General features: G+C 61.1%; 1 protein-coding gene across 3 annotated transcripts in view; it reads right to left on the reverse strand.

The window, feature by feature from the left end:
- Positions 1–2,754: 2,754 nt before the first annotated feature.
- Positions 2,755–24,736, reverse strand: part of LOC117643744 (homeobox protein homothorax) — a 135,841-nt gene continuing 113,859 nt past the window's right edge. For 2 of the 3 annotated variants that reach the window (XM_034382813.1, XM_034382812.1), the window contains 3 exons: positions 10,071–10,129; positions 4,892–5,054; positions 2,755–2,890 (listed from right to left, as the gene is read on the reverse strand). In XM_034382813.1, the coding sequence (XP_034238704.1) occupies positions 4,894–5,054; positions 10,071–10,129 (220 nt within the window). In that variant the 3' untranslated portion in view covers positions 2,755–2,890; positions 4,892–4,893. The remainder of the gene's footprint in view (positions 2,891–4,891; positions 5,055–10,070; positions 10,130–24,736) is intronic. The other variant, XM_034382814.1, reaches the window with a different exon arrangement.

The following is a 24,736-nucleotide window of genomic DNA, read 5'->3' on the forward strand; positions in this document are numbered from 1 at the left end:
TTCACCAAGCCTGCCATTCCAAGCACTCCCCCTCCGGATCATTGAAAGATAGCACTATGTCAGGATTAACTCCCAGTGGTAGTTTTCTTCATAGGGAAGTCTCACTGATGCCTTACTTGAACAATGGTGGTTTGGGTGATGAAATAAAGACAAGGGATTTACACAATGTGTAAAGCATTTAATGCTCACGATCCAGAACAAGAGACAGGAGTAGAGAGACAAGAGAGACAGACTTGCAGAAGAGACTGAGACAGGAACCGGGCAAGATGCTCCAGACATTCCGCCACTGATACAAAAACAGGTCCTGTTTCTTTCAAATGCATTCCATAACAGACGAACAATATCAACATTTCTTCCATCCTAGACAACAGAACATCATCATTTTACATTAAATATTTTTTGTTTCCAATTAATTACTGACCTAAGTATTTGAAAACCGTATACATGAGAAGGCGAAAAAAGATGTTTAATGGTGAAGACAATACGGGTTCACTTGAAAGGCGGTGGGTGGCACGAGTGAATGTACTTAAAACTAATGGTATACATGAAACGTTCACACACCAGGTATACTTCGTTTCAAAAATAATGGTTCACCATTTCACACGCAGCTACACATCGCACAAACGATAATCGTTTTCACATTGTTCAAAATTTAATACACGTATACATGTTTTGTTAAAACCCAATATTATTATAATACATGCAATAAGCATTTAAAAAATCTTTAAAAAACAGAATTTTTGTGGTATACAACGTATCTTTCATCACGGCAAAAAACAATGCAAAATGCAAACAACATACAATTTGACTACAATTCAACCGAGAAAACACTGATAACAATGTAATCAGAAACCTAGTGAACTAGTTTTGCTTGTACACAATAATAACAAAATAAAAATTCACTATTTTACTTTTCAAATAATCTTTAAAATCGTATTTGCCATAGTGTCCTTTTCAACAAAATGTTTTACATGGACATGACAGTTTTTTGGAAACAAATTATTGGCAGCATTTAATAACAATTAAACGTAGGGCGTGCTATCTATTTGCTGGTGGCAGCACTACTTAATAAATGGTGGTTGTTGCCATCCGCTGAGAACGCCCTCAAGTGCTCCATCTTCTAATAGGTCACATGGAAATTACAGGAACAAGTGTGGCGTTCACATGGGGCACTATTCCACCCTCGGCCACCCGCACCCTCCAGTGAGCACCAAATCACAAGAATTTGAAAATCAGCCACAAAACAGTGGACAGATTCATACAATTCTTTTAAATATTCATAGACATACTAAAGACACCTGAGACAATGCAATGTTCTTATGTTTATTAGTATACTGCTGTATTTTCTTTTTATAGTATTAATACAACCTATGATTTTAATTATTCTCAAAAAAGGTATACACAATGTGAAATGATATCTATATATGAAATGTAATAACTTACGTATATCTTGTATTTTGGGAGCTCTCACATGGAGTCTATTATGGGCTTGGTGTACAGGACGAAAGAAAGTAAGAAGAATTAGAAAAGTCATCACAACAGAGATAACAAATACAAATGTCCTTTCACAACAGCACAACCTTGTAACATATGTTTGTTGAGTAAACCACGGAAAAGGTGAGGTAGAGAGGAAGGGTGGCTACCACATCACTACGGGGCAAGGTGTCTACACATCCCTAAACCACCTCGGACATAGTTCGAATGGTGTGAAAACATAATTCCTTACTTACACTGGGCAATCTGATTTCTTTATACATACATAATAATTATCACTTGGGAAACAAAAACAATAATAAGTCAATTTGCTTTTTTTTAAAAACATCTTCTACTTCTCCACCTTCTTCGCGGTTCAGTTATTGTTTTCACAAAGGAACATCAAAGAATCAATAATAATAATAATAGAATAATAATAATAAATGTAATAATAATTATAATAATAATAATAATATATAATACATAATTATATATAATTTTACATTCATTTATGCAGCTTAAAATTATTCTACAACGAACATTTCTGCGTTCACAGTTTGCTAAATCCACTCATAACTGAGGATTCGCCGTAAAATTATTTTCGTTCGGCGGCTGTTTGACAGGAATTTGTTACTGAGACACCAACCAAAACATAAAATTATATAACTTCTTTAATTAATCTTTACAAATTACAAAACAAAACAAAGATATTACACTGAGTAAAAGAAAAGTTTGTTGGGGTGTAGCAGCCCAATAGGGAACCCCACATCCGAGATCCGTCATCACATTGACTTGGTGGAGCAGCTAAAAAAGCCTGTCGCCTTCTGACGAAAAAACAAAAACAAAAAAGAGTTCGACTGACGGCCGGGCGAAGCACGGCCTGGGAGAGCGACCATCATTTTCTTTGCTAACTGTACAGTTTTTTCTTTTTTCCAGGGAACACACAAAAAAAAGCACACTAACACAAAAGAGAAGTGCTCCCGCACTGCACGACCGTAGAGTGCCGAGGTGCTGCAGGCGTGGCGTCGCGTGGCGTCGCGTGGCGTCGCGTGGCGTCGCGTGGCGTCGCGTGGCGTCGCGTGGCGTCGCGTGGCGTCGCGTGGCGTCGCGTGGCGTCGCGTGGCGCGGCGCCGCGTTGGGAGAGAGGAGAGAGGAGAGAGCGGCAAGGGAGCCGCCGGGTGGCGCCATCTTGGATTCCCTCGCCTTCCGCCCCTTCCGCCCGGGCCCAGCGCGGCGCGGCGCGGCGCGCAGCTAGCCCGCCCCGCCTCTGGTCCTGGTCTGCTCGCCGCCCCGCCTCCCCGCGCAGCTCAGAGCTCAGTCTGCGCTCAGCGCGCCAAGCCAGCCAAGCCAGCCAAGCCGGGCCGCCATTTTGCGGCGTCGGCGTCACGGCCGCCTATCGACTCTTTAGGGCGCCTCTCTGCAACAGAACGGAAAACACACATTGCGTTAGTACTCGCGTCCCAACCATCGACACCTGGGCTGGGTGCTCCCTGCTCAGCCCTCCCAAAGACCCGTCCCGAGCCTACACCGCAAACAGCCTGGAGCCGCCAGGCGTCTCGGCAAAGCCAAAGCCCTGGCCGCAACGCCGCAACCCGCGGCCCTGGACAGGACCTGTTCCAAACCAAAACGAAGAGCCTGGCGGTAGCGAGGACGAGGCTCGGCCGGGGCGCGCAGCAGCGGCGCAGTCCCAAGTTTGGGACGGCATTCCTCGGGTAATTCGATATCTCGGCAGCGGCCAGCGCGGACCAAACGACCAAACGCGGACGCACTTGGCGACTCGGCGCGACGCGGGGCCCTCGCCGTCGCGGTGCTCCGCGCTGCTCCGCGACACACTCGTCACCACGCCGGCCTGGACTTCCCCGGCCAGGACACCGATTCCGCAGAGCGTCCCGGCGTCGCTCCGTCTCTCTCGCGCCCCAACCGAACGGCCCACGAGTGCGAGAGAGACGGAGCAACATTACTTGTATTCCGCGCGCGCCTCGATATGCAAACGACCGATTGTGCAGGCCTTCCTTTTCTTCGGCCACTTACGCCCGTTCGGTCTCCGGGCCGGTCTCCGGTTTCCCCGCTGACGCCGCCGCGCCAACGCCGACGGGCCGGCCGCCATGAGCAACGACGCCCCGCCACGGCCCCGCCAAGGCCCCCATCGCGTCAGCCACGACGACATGCACGCCGAGACCTCGGCCGAGACGACCACGACGAGCACCAGACGAGCGGGAAAGAAGATGAGCATGATACTGTGGCGAGGTGTCCTATTTCGACGGCCGCTCAGTTGAACAAATTTATCGCGTACACGAGACAAACGAAGCAAGACCCCTCCTCGTCCTCGCCCCGCTCCTCGGGCCCGGTCGCGAGATTCTGGCAGTGGGCAGCCCCACCCCGCCCCGCCCCGGGCTGACTCGTGTTGCTGTAATGAGTCAGTAGATACGATCGCAGCGCCGCGTCGCGTCGCGTCAAGCAGGCCGACTCGACTCGCCTCCAGACTGCGCAAAGAGAGGATCGGATATCGGCAGCGGCAGCAGCGCGACAGAGAGAGACGGAGAGAGGCTCGACTCCGGGCGCTTTGGCCGCTTTGCTCGCCGGACAGGACAAGCCGCTCACACCACCGCAGCCAACAACACCGCCGCGCCGAAAGGAAGCCAAATTCCGCTGCTGCAGCCGCGGCCCGTCCGCCAGGAACGAGGCCGGCAAGCGCCTGGAGGGTAGGCACTGGCGGTGCACGCGTGCGCGACGGGACTGCCTACCCCGGCACAGCGCAGGGGCCCCGACTCAAACCGAGCGTGTGACCCCACCAATGGATTCCTCGTTCGAAGAGCAATCCACTGGTGGGGTCACACGTTCGGTTCGAGTCCCATTTAGCGACTCTGGATCTCAAAACGCGTCAAGAGTTTTGGCCGCCTCCACCGGTCTTCTGGCCCACTGCGGGCCGGGTGCCTTGTCGGGGCGTCGACTACCACACCGGAGTCTGAAGCACGGGCGCGGCGCGGCTAATTTAAGTTTGTTTGTCACATAGTGTAAAGAACGGCTGCCGTGCGGCGTCGCAGTCCGCCAGGGTCCCCGCCGAGGATAAGACGCTCCCACACTGATAAGCGGGACATCAATTACGACGCGCCGCGCCCCGGCTAGATTAACACGTGATGCTGGGAGACGGATTGCCCCCCCGAAAAAAAAAGTCCTCAGCGGAGGTCCTTTGGTTTGAATACCGCCACAATTGCGTCAAAGTAAAGCCCCGGCACTCCATTTTCTTGCGATTCACTCGACACTCCAAATTTCTCCGTCGCCGTTTGCGACAGGAATGAGACTGCGCGGCGAAATTCTTCGGGAGTGCTTCCTGTTTTGTCACCCAGCCCAGCCCACGGCTATAAACAAAACAAACAGCGATAGCGAGAGAGAGAAAGAGAGAGAAAGACATACTTACAACTAGAGGTGGTGGCCGTAGTACTGAGGTGGGTACTGGTACTCCGAGTGGAAGGCGGGGTCGCCGGGTGGCCGGTGCATCATGCCCGCATGGCCGTCCATCATGTAGCCCATGGAGCCGTCGGGGCTGTAGGCGCCGCTCGGACCTGCGTGCGGAGAGAAGACTACGTCAATGGTCACATCCCTGTCCCGCGCCCAACCCGGGCACAACCAAGCTGTTACAGCAACAGCAACAACAACATCGTCGTGGTGCAACAACCTCCCCCTGGCATACTGCAAGTACAGTGACAATTATGAACTGTTAGAAATGTCTGACCAAATCGGACGAAAGTGAAATAATTCGCCATGAAGGAAATTCACTCGAGGAAAGATTGTTCATTTTCGACGGCTTGATGAAAATTTGCAGTGCGCACTCCCCATAAACATAGTGGCAAAGGCCGGCAGCTCGGCGACGGCGGCCCCGCGAGGGACGTGCCCGCACTGCTAATTGAAATCCCCACGATGGCGCAGCGTGCACATGTGCCGGCAAGGCGTGAGGCTGCCCCCAGCCAGCGCCCCGTTCAATGTCTTGCTTTTTTCCCGCCTCGCTGCGAGGCAGTGCGAGGCACTGCGAGGCACTGCGAGGCACCCCCACAATGGCACAGGCCTCGGCCCTCGGCTGGTCCGGCCGAGGGTTCGGCCCGGTCCGCCAATGGCTGCCAATGGCCCTCAATGCCCGCTGTATTGAGACAAGCAACTGAGGGGAAGAAGGGCCACTGCCGCCACTGCACTGGGGGCCGCCAGGGCCGCCAGGACGCCGTCCTCCCTCCTCTCATTGTTGGTTGTGGCGATGGCCCGTGAAGCCGTGGCCTGCCATGGCCTGCCATGCCAGCAATGCCTTACAGCGGCGGGCCGGGCGGGGGGCTTGCGGTGGTTTAACTAAGGCTGAGTAGCCACCGAGGGGCGGACACACAAACACACGCGCACACACACGCGCTCGCGGACGGTCCGGAACGCAGAAATGCGCGTCGGAAGTGGTCCACAGTCATCCCGCCGTAGGAGGGCGGCCGCGCGGCCCGGAGGAAAGCCCGGAGGGAAGGCCGGATGACTGGCGCAGAAAGCGACGGAAGGGAGGACGACGACGACGACGCTGTCAATAGGGACGCGGGCCGCGCGGGCCGTTTGCCACGCCGGCACGCCGAGCTGAGCTCCCCCTCGCTGGCACACTGGCACGCATGGCCCACTTTCGGGGCGCTCGTGTTTTACGCGCCAAAGTCCGCCACCGCGAGGCGCGGCGCGAAGCCCTGGCCCCGCCGCCGGGCAGCCCACTCGACGAGCCCAAAAATACGGGCAAAAATAAAACCATTCGAGGTGACCAGCAGAGAGGGACTCTTGAAACAGACGACAAAATTGGAAATAATGGCAATGGCCAATAATCAATGCAGGTCATATAAAAGCATGGCGCGGGGGTGGCGGCGTGCCGGGCGGGCCGCGCGCAGGGCCGCTGAGTGGGGACAGCCAGAGCGATGGGGTCCGTTGACCCCGCTGGGGCTATCCATCAAGAGGGAGCGGGACGGAGGGAGGGAGGGGGCGGGCAGAGGGAGGGAGAGGGAGAGGGTTTCACTTGACCGGAATGAAACGGGCTGAATCGAATTGCACGGCGGCCCGGCCTGCGGCCCGGCGGCCCGGCGGCCGGCTCCTGAGGTGACACGAAGGGACCAAAAAGTGGAAAAGGCTGGCCCTGGCTAGCCCGAGGTATATAAGCACACCGGACAGGCCCTGGCCGGGACATCCCCAGAGCCCCGCAGTCCCGCAGTCCAGCACAGAGGAGCAAGGGTTCTCTCCGAAAGCGCCGACCGCCAAAAAGGGGAAGAAAAACACGAGGGAAAAAGAAAAAGGTTTGGAAGTTGGCTGCGGGGGAGGGGGAGGGGGGAGGGGCTTAAAGAATGGATGGAAAGGAACCGAGGAGATACGGGGAGGAGGCAGACTTAAGGGGTTGCCGGGGAAGGACTCTGGCGAGAAAGGGAACAGCGACTATCTCAAGTTCAAGATTATTTATCGTTCTGGAAAAGGAGCGGGACTGCAGAGAAATGCACATTAAATTGGCAAGGAGAGAGGGAAGCTCGCGCAACTTTTTGCATTTGTCGTTACGGGGATGGAGTCTGCCTGCCTGGCTGGGCGTGGCGGGGCGCGGCGGGGCGGGGCGGGGCGCGGCGACGAAACCACTCTCCTTCAAATCCTCATAACGAGCCAATCGGATATTCGCTGACGCGGGACGCGGGGCCTCTGGTCGGATGACGCCGGGGCGCCAGGGCCTGCAGGGCCGCGATCAAGCCACTTTGGCCGCGACGTGCCCGAACGGGGAACGGCCATCCTCCGCACCGCGCTTCCACACGAAAACGCCTCAAAATTGCATTTTCATTTTCCCTCTTTTTTTTCTGCCCGTCTTTTTTCCAGTACAGCAGCGCGAATAATAATGGAGGCAGACAGGTCGAGACAGCCCGGCCTTTATTGGATAAGAGCGTCGTATGCAAATTAGACATACACCAGCACTTACGCCCCTCCGGGCCGTGCGGCCGTGTGACGCTGTCCCGGCGTCGGGGGCTCGGCGACAGCTCGCGTCGCGGGGCCTCGGCGAAGCCCGGCCAAGCCCGGCCAAGCCCCACCGGACCAGCGGCGACCAGCCGACCAGAGGACCAGTTTAGACGGACATTGACACCACTCTGGCCACTAGCGCGCCTGGATCCACGCTCGTGGCGGTACCGATGGACTGCCCTTCACACGAGGAGTCCATTGATGCCACCAAGCTTCAGGTTGGAGACCCTGCGAGGACTGTCCTGGAGCTCACGACGTGACCGGGGTAGCGGAGTGCCACGCAAATCAACGGACCGGCCGGTCCGAATCACTGCAGCCGTGCGGAGTCCTGGCAGGATATTACATCCCCGAGAGGCAGCCCCAGGCAGCGCCCCTGTGCCCTGCGGTGTCGCTCCGTCTCTCTCGCACTCGCGGGGCGCCCCGTAAGGGAGCGAGAGAGACGGAGGGCCGCGTCCTGCGGCGTCCTGCGCCGTCCTGACCGCGTCGATTAGCCCCGTGGCCGTGATGGATGACTCGGGCGGCGCGGCGCACCATTAGGGGCTGCAGCCTCGCCCCGTCTCTCTCGCACCCTTACGGCGCGGCCCGCGAGTGCGAGAGAGACGGCGCGACGCGGTTCGCAAGCAGCCTGCTGGTGCGGACGCCGGCCCCGGGCGCCGCAGCGCCGCCGAGATAGCAGAGTCCCTCTCATTTTCTTCGACTTCCCCGTCGTCGTGGTGGAATCACTGCCGCGGAGGGGGACCGCCGCCGGTCGCTCTGTCCCTCTCACACCCCTGCCGGCCCTGCGGCGCGAGAGAGACAGCGCGACAGCGCGACAGCGCGACGTGCCCCGGCACGGCCGTGACTCCAGCCACGCGCGTGCCGAGTGCTGGCGGCCGCCGCGCCGCAAAGAAGTAGTATATAGTGGCGGCGGGATCAGCGGGGCCGCGCACGAGCACGGCGATATACGGGGCGGGGGCGTCGCCGTGGCGGGGCGTGGCGGGGCGTGGCGGGGGTCGACGCTCCACCGCAGTAATCCGCGACATGGCTTTCTACTTAATGGTGAGTAACAGCTCGGCGCCTCGGCCGGCGCGGCCTGGTGGACGGCCACGGCCTGCACGGCCTGCACGGCCAGGGCGCGGAGGGGCCGCCCGGCCGTCCGGCTAAGTGACTTGGCCCCTGACGCGTGCCTCGCGTCGTCGTCGTGCGCGAAGCGATACGCCCGGCGAGGGGCGGGGCGGGGCGCGGCGGGGCAGGGCGAAACGGCGGCGAAGTGCACGCCAATAATGCAGGCGGTGCCCTGGCGGCGCTGGTGTCCGACACAGACATTGACGGCGTCTCGCAGTGCCCGGCGGACTGCTCCTACCAGGTAGACACACTCCAGTCACACGTTTTGAGCCCCATTGTCCCGAACCAACATCGGTACCACCTGCGACCGGCGGCTACCTGGCCTGCCGCACGCCGCCTGTGACATCCAGGGTAGGCAACCCGCGCGCAGCTGCGTTCGACGGGACGGCCTACCTCGCCGCCGCGCAAATCGGAGGACGCCGTCGTCGTCGTGTTTACAAGGCCGGCGCGTCGTTCGGCGGGCCATTCGCGGGGCCGGCGGGGCTGCCAGGCAGCGCGCCCTCCCCGCCGCGGGGGAAAGTGTTAAGCAACGAGTACCGGAAGCCGTCGCAGCCGTCGGGGCTCGAGGGTGGCGGACGGGGGGTTGTGACGGCCGCGGTAATGGTCCACGACGTCGTAAACCGGGATACGACTCCCCCGCCGCGCGGCCCGCCCGGCCGCCAGCCAGGCAGGCAGCCCCGCGGCGAGCAACAGCTGGCCGCTAAAAGTGGCGCACCGAGGCCCGCGCCGTGGCCGTACGCGCACCTTCTCGCCGATCGGCTCCAGCCTCGGCCCGCCTCCGCCCCCGCCGAGCAGCGCAGCCTCCACGACGGCGACGCTTCGGACCCCGGTTTTATTTACCGCTATTTCCTGATGTGATGGGCGGGCAATGGCCAGTGCGTCGTAAAACACTGACTACTGTGGCGGCCCTGCTAGCCCGCCTGGCCCGGCCGGCCGAGAGGGGCGTTTTACACACCCGGGACGGGGGCCGCGACGACGGCGACGCTGTGGGTCCGGCAGCGCCGCCCCTTCGATCGTAATGGGTGGTAAAACGCGAGATAACCTCGCGAATAATTGGTATCAGCTGGAGCACGCCCTTTACGAGCGGCGGGCGGCTTCCGCGCTGTCTCTCTCGCACTGATGGGGCGTCCCGTAGGGGTGCGAGAGAGAGAGAGAGAGACGGTGCGCGCGACACTGTTTGGAAGGAGCCCCCAGACCGCGGGGGCGACTCTCAAAAGTGCAAGCAGCACGACCGTCAGGACGCCCCGAGGGCCGAGGGTTTGTCATTCAATCTGCTGCCTTTTTAACGGCTCCATCAGGGCTTAGGGACGCGCCCAAAGCTGCAATTACGCTTTAACTGCCTCTCTTTCCACGCGCCAAACGGAACGCCAAACGGAACGGCGGAACGACCAGATTCACAAATTGCCGACTTGATCATCTCGTCCCAAGGCCCTTCTTCCTCGGGGAGGTTGTTGCACTCACGTTCGGGAAAATGGTTTATTTTATTCTCAGAGCGAACTTACCGGCCCGATTCGACTGGTCGATCATGGGTTGGACAATACGCCGCCTTGCGTTAATAAACCTGCAAGCAGAAGAAAACAAAGGACACGTCAGTACACAGTCGAGAAAAAGCGCACATTAACCACGTTTGAGAGATTGAGCGCGGCGGGAGGCTCCTGGTGGAGCAATATGTGACCGGCTAGGGGCGGCTGGGGTCAGGGAGGGAGGGACCGCCAGCAGCGCGGCTGCTGCAGGACATCGCGGCGCAGCGGCGCAGCGAGCAGGCGGACCGATACCCAAGGACTCTCTCTCGCACCCCGACGCGGCGGCCCACGAGCGCGACAGAGACGGAGCCTGCCAGCACCCCTGCAGGACGCAGCGGGGCGCAGGGGCCACCGCCACCAACGCGCCGCCACCGACAAAACATGTCGGAAACATCGCGGGGCTTTCGCAACAAATATAACAAGTGCAGAGGAATAAAAGGAGAAGGAGCCGGGGAAGAAATAATGTGAAAGAGGACCTCCATCGCGAGCTAGCCGGCAGGGCGGCAGGGCGGCGGGCCCAAGGGCAGGCCAATCCCAGGGGGTGGCATGACGAGGCCGAGAAAGTCATATCGGAGGGTGGTGGGGCGCTGCTTGGGCGCTGCGAGGGTGCTGATCACTCGCCTGAGAAACCAATCACTTCCGTTGTCCGAGTGCGTTAGTGTGAAGAGGGGGTGGGGCTGCTTCGGCGGCCTCGGCGGCCACGGCCTCGCAGTCACGCTACGCGGCTACGCGGGCAAGGTGCGGCCTGCCGGCCCGGCGCACACACGCACACACATCAATCTCCCAGACGCGAGAAGCAAGCCCCTCCAGCAGTGCCGCGGCGCGGCACAGTCCGGTTGAATGAAACAATAAAGAGAGTCGGACCGCGAAAAAAAACAACCAAACAACAAAAACAAAAACAAGAGCAAGAAAAGGAAAGAGACCGCAAAAAGACAAAGAGAGGGGCCTAAGAAAGAAAGCATACTCAACCGAGTATGAACCACCGCGCACCGCACTCGTGTTCATCATAAACCAGTGGCATTGCCTGCCGTAAAAACAAATCCGGCCGGCAAGGTACACACACACACACACACACGCACACACACGCACACAGAGGGGCACCCACACACTAGCAGACGACAAATGGCCGAGCACACACCTCAGGGCGCGAGGAGCGGGAAAGAAGCAATATTTAGCGCCTCGGCGGAGCGGGGCGGCGGCGCGGGCCTCCCGGAAACATCCGAGCGAAAACACGAAGCGGCACGCAGCGGGGGCAAAGGGGCCGTGCCGTGCCGCGGCGTGCCGCGCCACGCATGACGTCGTAATCTTCCGGCCGACGAACGCCCCACCGATAAATTCCCAGCGGAACACAGCGTCGCGACGCCGGGGCGGCCGGGGCGCAGGGGTGGCGCGGATCCTTGGCGGGGTCCGGGACGCCCGCGACGCCCGGGACGACGGCCCGGGTGCATTTGGGGGACAACAAAAGAAGCGAAAACCACCCTCACGATCCATCAACACCTACACACTTTTTTTTCCAGTCCGCGTTTTTTTTCTCTCTCTTCGTTCCCGTCTTCCTATAGTTCTTTTTTTTTCGGGGCCATCCTTACCGTTTCCCCCTAACGCACGTTGCAATACATATTTCTCCTCCCGCCGCCGCCCACACTTTTAAGTAGGGAAATTGGCCAAGAATGGCGGGGACGTTTCTCACGGCACCGCCAAAGCGAGGGGCGCGAGGTGTCTCTATCATCGCCGAGGTGGAGTTGAGGACGCCAAGGACACCAAGGACAGACCGCCGAGGGGGCGACGCAGAATGCCGTCAAGTGCAAGATTGTGACGGAAAGACCGCGACGCAAGAATGCAACGTCATGGTAGATTGCGAAGGAGTGGGTGCATTGCTGGGAGGCCAAGGACGCGCCAGGACGCGCAGAGGACTCCGTCGGACGCCGCGTCAGCGTCGCCGCCCTTCATCAGATAGCCCACTCCTTTCTTTCACTGGCAATTTACACTGGCCAAGCTAGCGTCCGAAATGAAGCAGTACCGGCCGGCCGGACAGCCCGAGCAGGCAGGCAGCCAGACAGGCGGAGCGCGGCCGACCTTATCGTGGCCTCGCTCAGGACGAGGTCGGACGAGGTCGGGACGAGGGGAGGACAAAAGACGTTCCGCGCTGATAAGCGAAATGAACCATGGACAAGCGCGCGTGCGGTGCGACCATGGCGTGGCCAGCGCGAGAGAGAGGGTGCCTGACCACCACCCTGCCGACGGCGTCGCGCTCGCCGCCAAGAAGACCCCCAGCGACCGCAAGAGGCGCCCGAGTGATGCGAGGCGACAAGCCGCGCCGAGCCAAGCGGCGCCGCCACTGCATTGAGCAAGGCCCGGCAAAACTTTGGCAAAACCCGGAGGCGGGAGACTTGGCGAGACGGGGCGGCACGGCACGCCGGCAAAGCCGATATCTTGCAGCCACCTTCCTCCCGTAGCGCGGCGAGCGCGGCGCAGCGCCTCACCGGGGCCAAGAAGGCCCTCGCCGCGAGGGAAGGGCATCCTGTCCCAGGAGCATTCGCACCCGGCGCCCCGCCTCGCCCCGCCCCGCCCCGCCCCGCCTGCTGATAAAGCCGCGAACGTAAAGTACTGCCATTAGAATTACCATTAAACGCAACCTCCTCCCCCGCCGCGTTAATCTAATCATCTCGCCCCGCCCCGCCCGGACGGAGCGCCGTGCAAAAATACCCATTATCAGCGCCAGAGCTTTAATTACAAAATCAATACAACCCCGCGCGGCGCACGGCGGTGCGCGAAGGAGCCGCCAGGAAGCTCCTCCGAGGAGGACCCCGCGACTTGAAAAAAAAAACACATACATCAATGTTTTTTGGGGGTCAGAGAGGAAAAAAAATACATTTAATCTCGAGAAGTCGTTCGACGCAGACGAGCTAGTTCACCGCAAGCCCACCAAAACAATAGAAATTCAAATTATTATTTTTTTATGAAAAGGGGGAAAATGAAGGCCAAAGGATGCGGGGACAACCCCCGCGTTAACGGCGACCGAGCCATACAACGACACCCGGGCGAGCCCATGACCCTGCCTGGCACCAAGGTGGGGCACTAGAGGGCGGCATGGCGGACCCACAGAAAAAAAAAACTTGAAAAAAAGGGCGAAAGAAAAGGCAACCGCGGAGACATTTTCCCCTCCTTGTCATTTGCACCTCCTCTATTGTTATCGAGGACGTGCATCATGGCCAGCGAAAGGGAGGGGGAAAGGGGGAGGGGGAAGGGGGAGGGGGAAGTCCACGAACCGAAGTAGAGAGAGGCGCCGTATTCAAACTACGTAGCGAGAACCGTCAAATTCGGGTCCAAAGTCCTCGCCGTGATCCGGCCGGTACAGCCGAGTTGCCGAGCGGGGCGCGGCGGGGCGGCAGGCTGGCACGGCGGTGTCAGAACTAACTACAACGGAAGGGATGACAAGGGGTCGGGCGGGGCGGAGTGGAGCGGAGCGTTCTAACTACGGAACACTGCCGCGCCCGACACGGCCCCACGGCACAATACAATGAACCACCTCCATTCGGAACAGTCCCGTACCGCGACCGCGAGGAATAAAAAAAATAAAACGAAAATGAATATAGAGAAAATGGTGCGGCCTTTTTCCAGGGTAGGACAACAACGGCGTAGCCAACAAACAACCCTCCGCCAAATAATGATTGTCCGCCACTAGGTCGTCGTCCCCACAGTGCAGTGCAGGCCACACAGACGGCGAAAGCGCGTCAAAACGCAGCCAGCCAGCATAATCAACAACAACAGCAACACGCACAGGCGCGCAACTTGACGCAGCCAAAAACAACAACAACAAAACAAAACACGACACACTGGTCGAACAGCATCCCGCCCCGGCCAGCCCCGGCGGCTCCCAGACCGCAGCGATGAGGGTCGCAGACAAAAGGCGTCCGTGTGGCCGCGTGGCGGCGAGGCGAAGCGGGGCGAAGGCGAGCACCCCGACGAACGCCCCAGCCGCGTCACAAACACGCAGCGCTTGACGAGCCAATGAACACCCCCACCCCCACCCCACAGCCTTAACTTCCTCATACACAAATTTTCATCGAAACCCGAGCCGCCCCGTCCCGCCGCGCTGCACCGCTGCGTCGGCGGGGACGTGGGACGCGCTCCAGGGCCAGCGACGCCGCCGTCCGGATTTCCATCCAAATCCGACGGGATCCCCGGCAAGGCAGGCCGACGAGCTGCCAACGGCACCGAGCACTGAGCCCGGCCGGGGTCATACGAGCACCGCGCGCCGGAGGAGCTTTTTCAGGACGATGTTCGCCTCTTCCCCTCGCGGGTCCAGCCGGGCGCTGCACATTTCGTCTAAATGGAGCAGAACGCAAAACGCGGCCGAGTCCAGGGACGCCCCGCGTCTCGCCCCGCGCGTCAAGCCGGCTGAAGCAGCTGAGCCACCCGGGCCGTGAGCAGGACAAGGAGGCAGAGGGGTTACAAGGGTTGTCGTCGGGGATGCCGGCCTCGGGGCGAGGCAGGGCGAGGGGACGCCGACGACATGTTTTTCTAGACAATTTGCTCAGAACTACATTAATCATAACACACGCGCAGCGCGGCGCTGTCATTCATACGACTGGGAGCGAAGCAGGCGGGGAGGGGAGGGGGAGGACCGCGTCAATGGACGTGGGACAGGCAAAGGGTGCATCCCCGCCGGGCCATCGCGTCATGCCATTTGCATATTTCGGTTGGAAAGTCGTGTTCTGCTCCAGGTTGGCGGACAGGCGAGGCCCGCCTCGAGGCCTGCGCTGTGGTCAGGCCATTTTAGCCGCGGAGGTGGAAGGCGGTGGAGGGGAGGGGGAGTGGCCCATAAAGTCGGCGATGTAACGAGGCCGTCGCCGGGACCCGGGCGACGACGGCAACGACGAAAGGGCGCCGAAGTCCGCGTCCAATTTACGAGCGCGTTTCACCGCAAGGCTCTCGTCAGCGTCTGCATGGCGGTTTTCCCATGGAGCCAAGTCAACGTCGTCGCGGCGTGGAGTGCAAGACGACGTCCTCGGCGGCGAGCAGGCCGGGGGCGTGAAGCGCCCTGTCCTTCTCGCACCCCCGCGGCCCGCCGAGTGCGAGGGAGACGCAGCCTGCAGCGGGGTGGCGTTCGTGTCACGTCCAAGTGCACGGTCGCTAATAACTCAACACGTGTAGATGACTGGTTCGGCGCCAGGACCGCCAGCGCCGCCAGCTGACGCCGCCCTGGTCGCCCCGCAGCAGTCCCGCACCGAGGCCGCCAGGGCCGCCACCCCAAGGCGAGCGCACAGCGCGCAGCGCACGGCCTGGCCGGAGCCATGTGCTGCAAACGCGACGATATGATGAAGTCCCAGCCGGGGCCCCGCGCCACGCCCCGCCACGCCACGCCCGGACGCAATAATCGCTGCACGGATGTTTATGGCCCGCTAATACGGCGCCAGCTGACGGTCCTGGCGGCAGTCCTTGACCCCGCCGCGGGTGCGAGGGTCAGGTGGACGATGCGTCAATGCCGCCAGCGCCGCCAACAGCCTCCCCTACTCTTTCGCTACACTGTCCCCGCACTCTTTCCCTACACTATCTCCCCTCCCCTCCCTCCGCGGCCGCCGAAATTCGCCAGCGCGCCAAATTCGTTCCTTCCTTCGGCTTGGCCGCTGGCCCTTGGCTTGACTCGCTGACTCGCAATCTCGCAGGGAGGGCACGTATCGGGCCAATTGGACGGTATGAAGTAATGCGTATACTGGCTAAGCAAAAGAGGAATAGTGGCCCCGGCAGGCCCACTCCGAACGGCGTCGCGTCTCTCTCGCACCCCGACGGTGCGGGCGGCCGGGCCGCGAGTGCGAGAGGGACAGGGCCTGCAGGGCCTGCAGGCGGCGACGGCGGCGAGGGGCGTGCGGCGCATAGAAACGGCCCACAATCAGAGGCGAGGCGGCGAGGCCCGGGCGAGGCGCAGTTAGTGCAATCCACGGGCCAATTTCCGCAGATTTTGGCGGTGGCGCCGTGGCGCGCAGTGGCGTGGCCTGGCGGTCGCAGCAGCCAAGGGGAGCAGAGCATCGACCCGCCCGCCGGGCCCAGCCAAGCCCAGCCACGCCGGCCGGCGAACGGGCAGGAGCGGGACGCGGGACGGGACGAAACGAAACGGGGAGTCCAGAAATTGTTACATCGCCCTGCTGCCGCCGCGCTGCAGCCGAGGTCTTTCCGGTTCGACCACCACCAGACACTCCAAGCGTGCGGCGGCCACAATGAGAAGCATTCTTTCAGTCCAATTTGTATGTCGGCGTGCCGCGGCCCCGGTGGCGCCCCAGGCGGGGCGGGGCGGGGCGGGGCGGGGCAGACCCCGGCCGGCCGCACCGGACGTGAGCGGTGAGCAAGGTGCCTCATCCCCTAAGGTGGACCAGCCGGAAGCCAAGTAGCGAAGCACCCCGCCGGCGAGGGCGGCCGTTTATGGCTCTATCGGGCAGGGGCCAGAAATTAACTCTGTGTGTGTGTGCATGTGTGTGTGTGCATGTGTGTGTGCGACTGTCGCACAGGGAGAACGTCTCCGTAACGAGATGGCAGCAGCAGAAAGGCCACGCAAGACGGACGAATTTTCCACACAGCGGCGCAGCGTGCGGCAAAAACGAAAACAAACTTGCCTTTTCCGACAGTGGAGGCGCAGGCAGACCTGGACGCCTCCACGGCTCTAAAAGGCCCGGCTCTAAAAGGGAAAGGTCGACCCCGGCGTCAGCGAGAGAGAAAGAGAGAGACATTATCACGCAGTAAGTGACAAACCGCCTCAGCGGGAGGGACTGAGAGAGAGAGAGAGGGACTCAGGGACGATGTTGGGCGCTGCGTCCACGCCATCGTGGCCAGGCCGCTGGGGATCCGCGACAAGAGGACGGTGTCCACCAAACAAAGGGGTTAATGCTTGATTTATGGGCGAGGCGGGGCGGGGCGGGGCGGAGCGCGCTCGGACGTCCCCTGGCCAGGCCGCGCCGGGCGGGGCGGGGCGAGCCAGCGGCCGGGTCCACAATACTGTGCCAAATCCATTTCTGATTACACCAAAGCCCGGGCCGACATTCCTGGCCAGACCCGGCAGCGGCGTCCACCCACCCCTGCCAGCCAGCAGGCAGCCAGCAGCGCCCACAACATAATAACACAGGGGGCCTCTCCTCTTTTTACTCACTCAAATCCCCGCCCTTCTTTATCTCCTCCGAGTCAAAAAGTGCTCGGTGCCGAAAAAGCGAGCGAGAGCGCGCAAAAGGCGCGCGGCGGCCCTGAGTCGCGGTGTCCAACGGGTTGCGCCTCGCCTCGCGCCTGGAGTTTTCCCCTCAGGAGCTAATGAAATAACTGGCAGGCAGCCTCGCGTCGGCTGGAGTCACGGCTGGAGTCAGGGCTGGAGCGGCGCCTCGGCCGCCGCGCCGGCGGTGGCGCCAGTGAATCTTAAGTGCTGCACTGCTGCTGTTTAGCATACCGCCCTACCCCTCATCGACGCCTTCCCACGGGGCCTCGGGCCCTGGGCCCCCGCGGCCCGCGGCCCGCCCTGTCCAAACATGAAAAATCTATTTCTAGCTTTCAAACTTTGCCGGGGCGCTGCGTTACGCCCCCCGGCCCCGGCCGCGAGGCGAGAGCCGCCGCAAAGTACGCCTCTCTCTCTCTCTCTCTCTCTCTCTCTCTCTCTCTCTCTCTCTCTCTCTCTCTCTCTCTCTATCTCTATCTCTCTCTATCTCTCTCTCTCTCTCTCTCCCTCTCTCGCTCCAGCGCGGTAGGCGGGGCGCGCGCCGTGCGGCAGAGCGATAGGCAACGCGAGTGCAGACGTGCGGCCGGGCGGCCTACCTGCCGGGGGCTCGGCTCGCAGTGCACTCCCAGTGCACCAGCGCGCAGCACAGCGCAGCTGTTGGCAGCCAGTCTCAAGCGGGGCAATTAGAGAAGGCGTGGCGCGGCGTGGGCCTAATAATAAGTCCCCTGATTGGCGAGCCGGCGAGCCCGCCGCGTCGCGCCGCGCCTCGCCGATCTCGTGGGACGCTAAGCATATGATCCCGCAGGAGGGGGTGGCGGCGCAAAGACGGGGACGCAGTTGGGACCGCCGCTGCAACCGCCTGGATTAACAATGCCGGAGAGAGAGAACGAAAAAACTGCACAACGCAGACGCACGCTCGCACACAGGCTCGCGCTGCTACTGGTCGGTTCCAGGGGATGTGCCGCACAAACGCCGCGGATCAAAACCGCGCGCTCGAAAACAGAAAAGCAGAGGGAACTCCGCGATATTTATTTTTTTCCGCGAGGGGAGGGGGGATCCACGCTTTGCGGAAATAAGAGGCAGTATGAAATGTTTTGCAGGCTGCATACCCCGCCCGCCCCGCCCCGCCACCCAGAGCCACGGGGCGGGGCGAGGCGGCACCCCAGCGCGGGGCCAACCGCGCGGAAACAACGAAACGGGAATTACACGGGGCTCCGCATCACGACCCCCGGCAACGCGGCATCTACAGCGGGCAGACAGACAGGCAGGCAGACGGACAGACACAGGCAGCAGAGCAGGGGCGCCTGGATAGACTCAGTCGGGGCGAGGTACGAAAGGGTTGGGGTGGGGTGGGACGCAGGTGCCGAACAGCCCCGCCCCGCCCCGCCATCGCCACGGTGACAGGCACGCCAAATGAACGGCCAGAGCGGCGTCAGTTAGCATTATCCAAGACGCACTCACGCACACACTCTACCGCCGCAGCAGCACGGCTCCAAAAGGAATGGCGGTGACTTGAAAACCGCCATCGAGCATCGGCGCGTCCGAGGCAGTGGCCCCCACCGCGGCCCCTGAGGGGGCGGTCTGCCCCGCGCCCCGCCCCACCCCGCCTCCAGCCAGTCGCTATTTACACGATTGGAGCGGGCGCCCAGCAGCCCGGCGGGGCGGGGCGGGGCGGGGACAGGCAGGGCGGCCATCGAACTGAGCTGAGGTGTGATCGCCTCTGCTGGCTGGGCCTTTAAAATAATTGGAATGGCCTGCTGCTGTATCGGCCCGGGCGAGGGGGTGGCGGGGGGAGGGGGAGGGGAGGGGGAGCGAGGGGAGCTGGCGGTGGCAGCGCTCGCAGCGCCACGGATGGAATAAGAGTATGGAAATGCTGGCTAAATATATCATTCGGTCTGACAGGGCAATACTGTTATCTGGAGGGCGCCGAGCGCGGCGCGGCGCAGCAGCAACGGGGGTAGTGGCGGCGGAGCGCGGCGCGCGGAGCCTGCCAGAGCAGGAGGCACGCCGCTGATAGAAAAAAAAGGGAACATCGAAAGGAAGAAGAGGAAAAAAACGGCAAGAAATGAGAGAAGAAAAGGAAGGAAGGGCGATGCTTGTCGCCGTGTCCGTGTCCCCGGCGTCGCGGCCTCGCGCGGCGGGGGTCGCAAGAGTATTACAAGGGGCGTAGCACCGCCTAGCGCCGCCTAGCGCGCAGCTAAACGCACAGGGCACCGCATCCAGGTCCTCAGTCCTCACCGCCAGCCAGGCAGCCAGCCAGCAGCCAGCCAGCCAGCCACTTGCAATTCCACAGTCGTCACGCACCCCCACCCCCTTTCACCCACACCCCACATGTCGCCTTTTGTTTCTCTGCCGGAACTAATCAGGCCCAGCGAGGAGCGTGTGTGTGTGACGGCGTGCGTGTGTGTTGGTGCGTGTGTCCCATTATCTCGGCACTACTGCCTCTCGCTGCTAACACACACCGCCTGCAGCACCGTCCCTGCACCCTGTCCAATTTTGGCCCAGTTTCGCCGAAACCTTTACGTTTACCTAAATAACGACCAGGGCTGCGTCCGGAGAGACGCACACACACACACACACACACACACACAAGCGCGCACTCACGCACACACACACCCAGGTGGACGATGACAAGGATCAGGGCCTCGATGTGGGGCCGACGATAACACTGGTATTCGAACTCGGGACTGAAGGTCTGAGAGGGGCAAAGGGGGGCCCGGGAGGGGGAGGGGGTCCGCACTTATCAAAGTCCATCTAAATTATAGTCACTTGTAAGCGGGGTGACGCGGCGGAATCGAAGCGCTTGGTACTGCAATGTAAAGTGATTCGTCCCTGGCATGCGGTTTGGCCAGGCGGCCCGGCCAGCCAGACCCGCTCAAAACCACTCCAATTTGCCCGCGTTTTGGGCCCGCCGGCCGAGCGACTCCGCAAAACAACAACAACAAATGACGTCACTCATCCTGACGGAAAGGCGGCAGCGGCGGCGCGACGCGGCCGGAAACCACGCGGGACTCACCTGCAACACAGAAAAGCAAGGAGCGCGTTAATTCCAAAACACAACAAAAACAACAAGAATAACGAGTGGGTCTTCTGGCCCACTGTGCACCGCGCACGAGCAGGGCGAGAGTGGGCCACGGCTGCCACGCGGCGAGACGGATGTCTTGGGCGAGGGGCGCAGGCACACTGCTAGGGCGCAGGGCAGGCAGACGGGCTGGGCTGGGCATTGAACCGCCGCGCCGCGCCTCGCCTCGGCCGGGCGGCCTTGACCTCACCTCTGCCGCCTCTTTGTCTGCCCCGTGCTCGCAACCCGCAGGCTCATTGCCGGCGCTCTGTCTCTGTCGCGCTCGCGGCGCGCCCCGCGTGGGTGCGAGAGAGACAGGACGACCGTCGACGACGGAAGCAGCGTTGGGTTCGAGCGGCGTCCGCTCGCGGCGCTGCAGCGCGGCACGCAATTTGTGCAGCAAGTCGCGCCAAGTCACGGCGAACGCACGACCCTCCGTTCCGATCACAAAACATGTACCCACCCACAGGCTCCCCCCATGCGCGCTCCTTCCCACAGCCATGAATGGGAAGCACTGGCCGCGCGGGAAACGTAGAAAAACGCTTTCATTCATGCATCCTTTCATTCATTCACGCGTGCATTCAGTTGGGCCCCTTACAGTGTACCGGACGGCGGCGTCAAAAGTGCACCTGCAGCACTACAACGGGCTGCCGCTACCGCCACATCCGGAGCAGCGGGCACGGCCGAGGCCACGGCGCCGACGTCGGGCAACACGACGAGCTTGTCGAGGCTGTCGAGGACCTGCCCGATCGCATTAGACTCGCGACGCGTCATCTGCCGTTTTGTCACGGACACGAGCTTACAGAGTCTCAATATAACGAATGCATATTCAGAAACCTGTTCCCGAGTACGGCGCGCCGAGTCGACTCGGCGCAGTCGAGTCGGGCCGAGGCTGGCTCAGTGATAATGGTACAGCGTCGGGGAATAATGGATGAAATTGCATTAAAATGCGAACAGTACACAACGCGCACAATACAGCACAGAAAGAAGCGGGGGAGGGGGAGGAGGGGAGGAATCAACCCCATCGCCGGCCGCGCCGCACCCCTGTCCCACCCAGAAGCCGCCGAGCGGAGCGACCGAGCGAGCGGGAGCGGGAGAGAGACAGAGAGAGCGTGTTACATTGCCTCCAGTTACACCGCAAAATGTAATTAGAGTCTTTTTCACTTGAATCGTATTGCATATTTGCATAATCCCCGAAGGGAGGGGCCGCGAGGCAGGGGCCTCTCTCTCACTCTCTCTCACTCTTCGCTTATATTGCTGGTGCGAAGTGCGGGGCTGACAATTTTGGCGGCCGCGGCGACCGCGCCACCGAGGACGACGGCACGCCAGACAGACAGACAGGCAGACAGACAGACAGACAGAGCGCGCGTCCAGGGCCAGAGCAGGCCATAGGCCCATGGACCGCTTGTGGCTCTGTGAGCAACTGCGGACTTCATGGACCAGTACATGTACCATGCAGTCTCCATGGCCTACTGTGCCTCATATGGACTCCGCTGGGCCCCTGCCGTACCTCCAGGGCACCTCCAGTACACCTCCAGGGCCTCCACCTCGTCTGGTATTGTGCCGGTAATTAGATTAAAGGGGAAAGGGCTCTGACTAATGGGCCCGAGTCAGTCGCTTCTTACAATGTCCCGAAAGGGCCGCACAAAAGGGAGGCGGCTCGGATCGGTGTCGTATCGGCGGCGCGCCGCCCCGCCCCGCCCCGCCCCGCCCCGCCCCGCCACGCCCCGGGGGAGAAGGGCGGCTCGGGATTACGCCCATTGGCACACAATGCTGATCCGCGGCCCCGCTGATCAGATCAGCGAATTCCAAACAAACCAGAGGCAGTGCAGTGGCAAGGCAGTGGCAAGGCAGGCGCCGCCCGGAGCTAGGCTGGCTAGGCAGCGTGCCGCGCGTAACGAAACCAAGCGGGGTGAACGAACGCAGGGCTCTCTAGCTAGACCGCGTGCGCCTGCATGTGTGTGTGTGCCCGTGCGTGCGAGCATGTGCGTTTGCTTTTCCAGTGCTGCTGCCGACCCGACCCGACCGAGGCAGCAGAAGCATCTTTGTCGTTATTTATTACCTTCAGTCTTCTTATTTCCTTCCTGCAAGCCTTCCTCATATTTTGCGAGGCGCGCGCGGGACGCGGCCAGGGGCACAACAGTGCGCAAGGAAATGAAACAGGCGGGAAATACAAAAATAAACACACAGACACACACACGCGCGCACACACACACGAGTACAGACAGAGGCGAGTCAGCGGTGCGCTTCATATTTATCGCATTTCTTTTTCTATACAGGAGGGCAGCGGCGGGCAGCTGCAGCCAGCAGGTATTAAGACATCCATCCACCATGGCGGCGCGGAGCCCGGCCCCAGCCCCGGCCCCAGCCAGACACGACAGACAAACTGCGCCACGCCCCGCCACCCCCGCGCCGGCACCGTGCGAAAGCAACGACAAGAAGAAAACACGAAGAAAAAATGCCGCCTCGGTGCGCCCCAGAACCGTCAAGTACAGTAGCAGTGCGTCAGCGAGTCGCTCTCCAATTCACTTCTAACAGTGTAGCCGGCGGGCCGGCCGGATCGCCGCGTCTTCATCGGCCGAGCGACATGGCAGCCAAGCGAGCATCGCGAGGCGACCCGCTCTCTCCGTCTCTCTCGCACCCTCGCGAAGAACGCCACCAGTGCGACAGAGACGGAGCGCTCCTGAACCGCCCGGCGGCCCGGCCCGCCGTCCCCCCCACACCAAACAGCATTGGAGCAATTGACGAGTACATGTCGCCCCGTCTATCAAGCACTTGCGTCACCGTCTTTTAAATGAATGGAAGAAACAAAAAAACAAGAAGAAAAACCCCCAGAAAAAAAAACACACACGCAGACGACACCAACACACACGCAGAACAGACGCGCCCCATCGCAATGAACGTCAATTAACGAAAAGATACGCGGGCGGGTTCGGCTCGGCGCGCGAATCGTGTCCGGGCGAGCGAGTCCAAAATCCGGTCCTGCACTGTACACGACGCGGTACAGCGGTACAGTCAGCGCGGCAATGCAAATAGAGCGCGCACAAGCCGGGCGGAGTGAGTGGCTCCGGCGCACGGCTCAGCGCGGCCGACAACTCGATACAGCTTCTTATTGCCAATTTGGGGCCGTAAGCCGATTTGTGCTCGGCCGAGCCGCTCCCCCAACCCTCTCTCTCTCTCTCTCCTCTCTCTCTCTCTCTCTCTCTCTCTCTCTCTCTCTCTCTCTCTCTCTCTCTCTCTCTCTCTCTCTCTCTCCCACTCGTCTATTTGTCTTTCCCGCCTGCAGGCTGATGCCGCACTGCTAGCGGGCTGCCCGCGGCGCTATTGTAGTTGCGCGTCCGTCCGCGGGGAGCGCTGGCTGGCGTTGGCTGGCGCTGCGGGCGGCGACACCCGACACCTCGCAGACTCCGCCAGGTTTCAGACACACCCGTCATTATGGTGCGGCAGTGGTGGCAGATTTCGATACGCACTGTTCGCGCGGCGAACAGTGAGAAAGAAGACCCCGTTGGAAGTCACTGCTCTCCGCGGACACGACTCGGATCGGACAGCCGAGGGTACCGAAGGATTCGAGTTGGAGGACGATGGCTCGGTTTCGAGGACGGCGGGCAGAGTCGCCGAACTGGGTCACCTCGCCAAGGTGTTATCGCGACGAGGCGCGCGGACCGGGCAGCGCGACGCGAAGCGAGCAAAGCACGCCGCCCGAGTGCACCAACTCGATAAGTCACTATCGGGCAATTTGGTTGCTTGCACAAAAACGGAATAAGTTAATTTAGGGCGGGCTGCAAAGGGTCGCGCACGGGCGGGGGGCGGGGCGGGGCGGGGGGGGCGGGGCGGGGCGGGGCGGCGCTGGCCCTCAGGGGAGCGCGCGCCTCGCCTAAGCGGGCAGTAATTACACCGTGAGGGAGGGAGGCCGAGGTCCGCCAGCCGCGCCACGCAGCCGCGCCGCCCTGGGCGAAAATGAAGGGCAAACTTGTGCGAGAAATGAAGGCAACGTGGTGCCAATCACGGCGACCCCATGCACCGCGCACCGCCACTGCAAGTCCGGCCGCGCCGGCCATCCCGACAGCAAGGCGCGAGGGCGGCAGTGTAGCAGCGGCCCGTTGGCAGGCAGGTGCCGCATGGGCTGTGCCGGCCACCGTAAAAATGGCGGCCCATCTCGTAAAAGCCGCGGCCGTGCCCACAGTGTGCTCGCCAGGCGGCTGGCTGGCTGGCGGGCTGCGCGGCGTCTGCAGCCTCGCGCCCCTGCGGGACGCGGGGTAGGCAGCCCGACGCGCAGCCGTGCGCGCGGCCCGCCCGGCTGCCTGCCCGCAGGGGCCCCGCCGCCCCGCCCGGCTGGCAGCGCTAGCAGAGTGCCAGCCGGTAAGTGGAGGTTCGACGCGGCTGCGTGTCACT

Source organism: Thrips palmi, unplaced genomic scaffold (assembly GCF_012932325.1).
Source record: "Thrips palmi isolate BJ-2018 unplaced genomic scaffold, TpBJ-2018v1 HiC_scaffold_17, whole genome shotgun sequence".
NCBI classification, from domain to species: domain Eukaryota; kingdom Metazoa; phylum Arthropoda; class Insecta; order Thysanoptera; family Thripidae; genus Thrips; species Thrips palmi.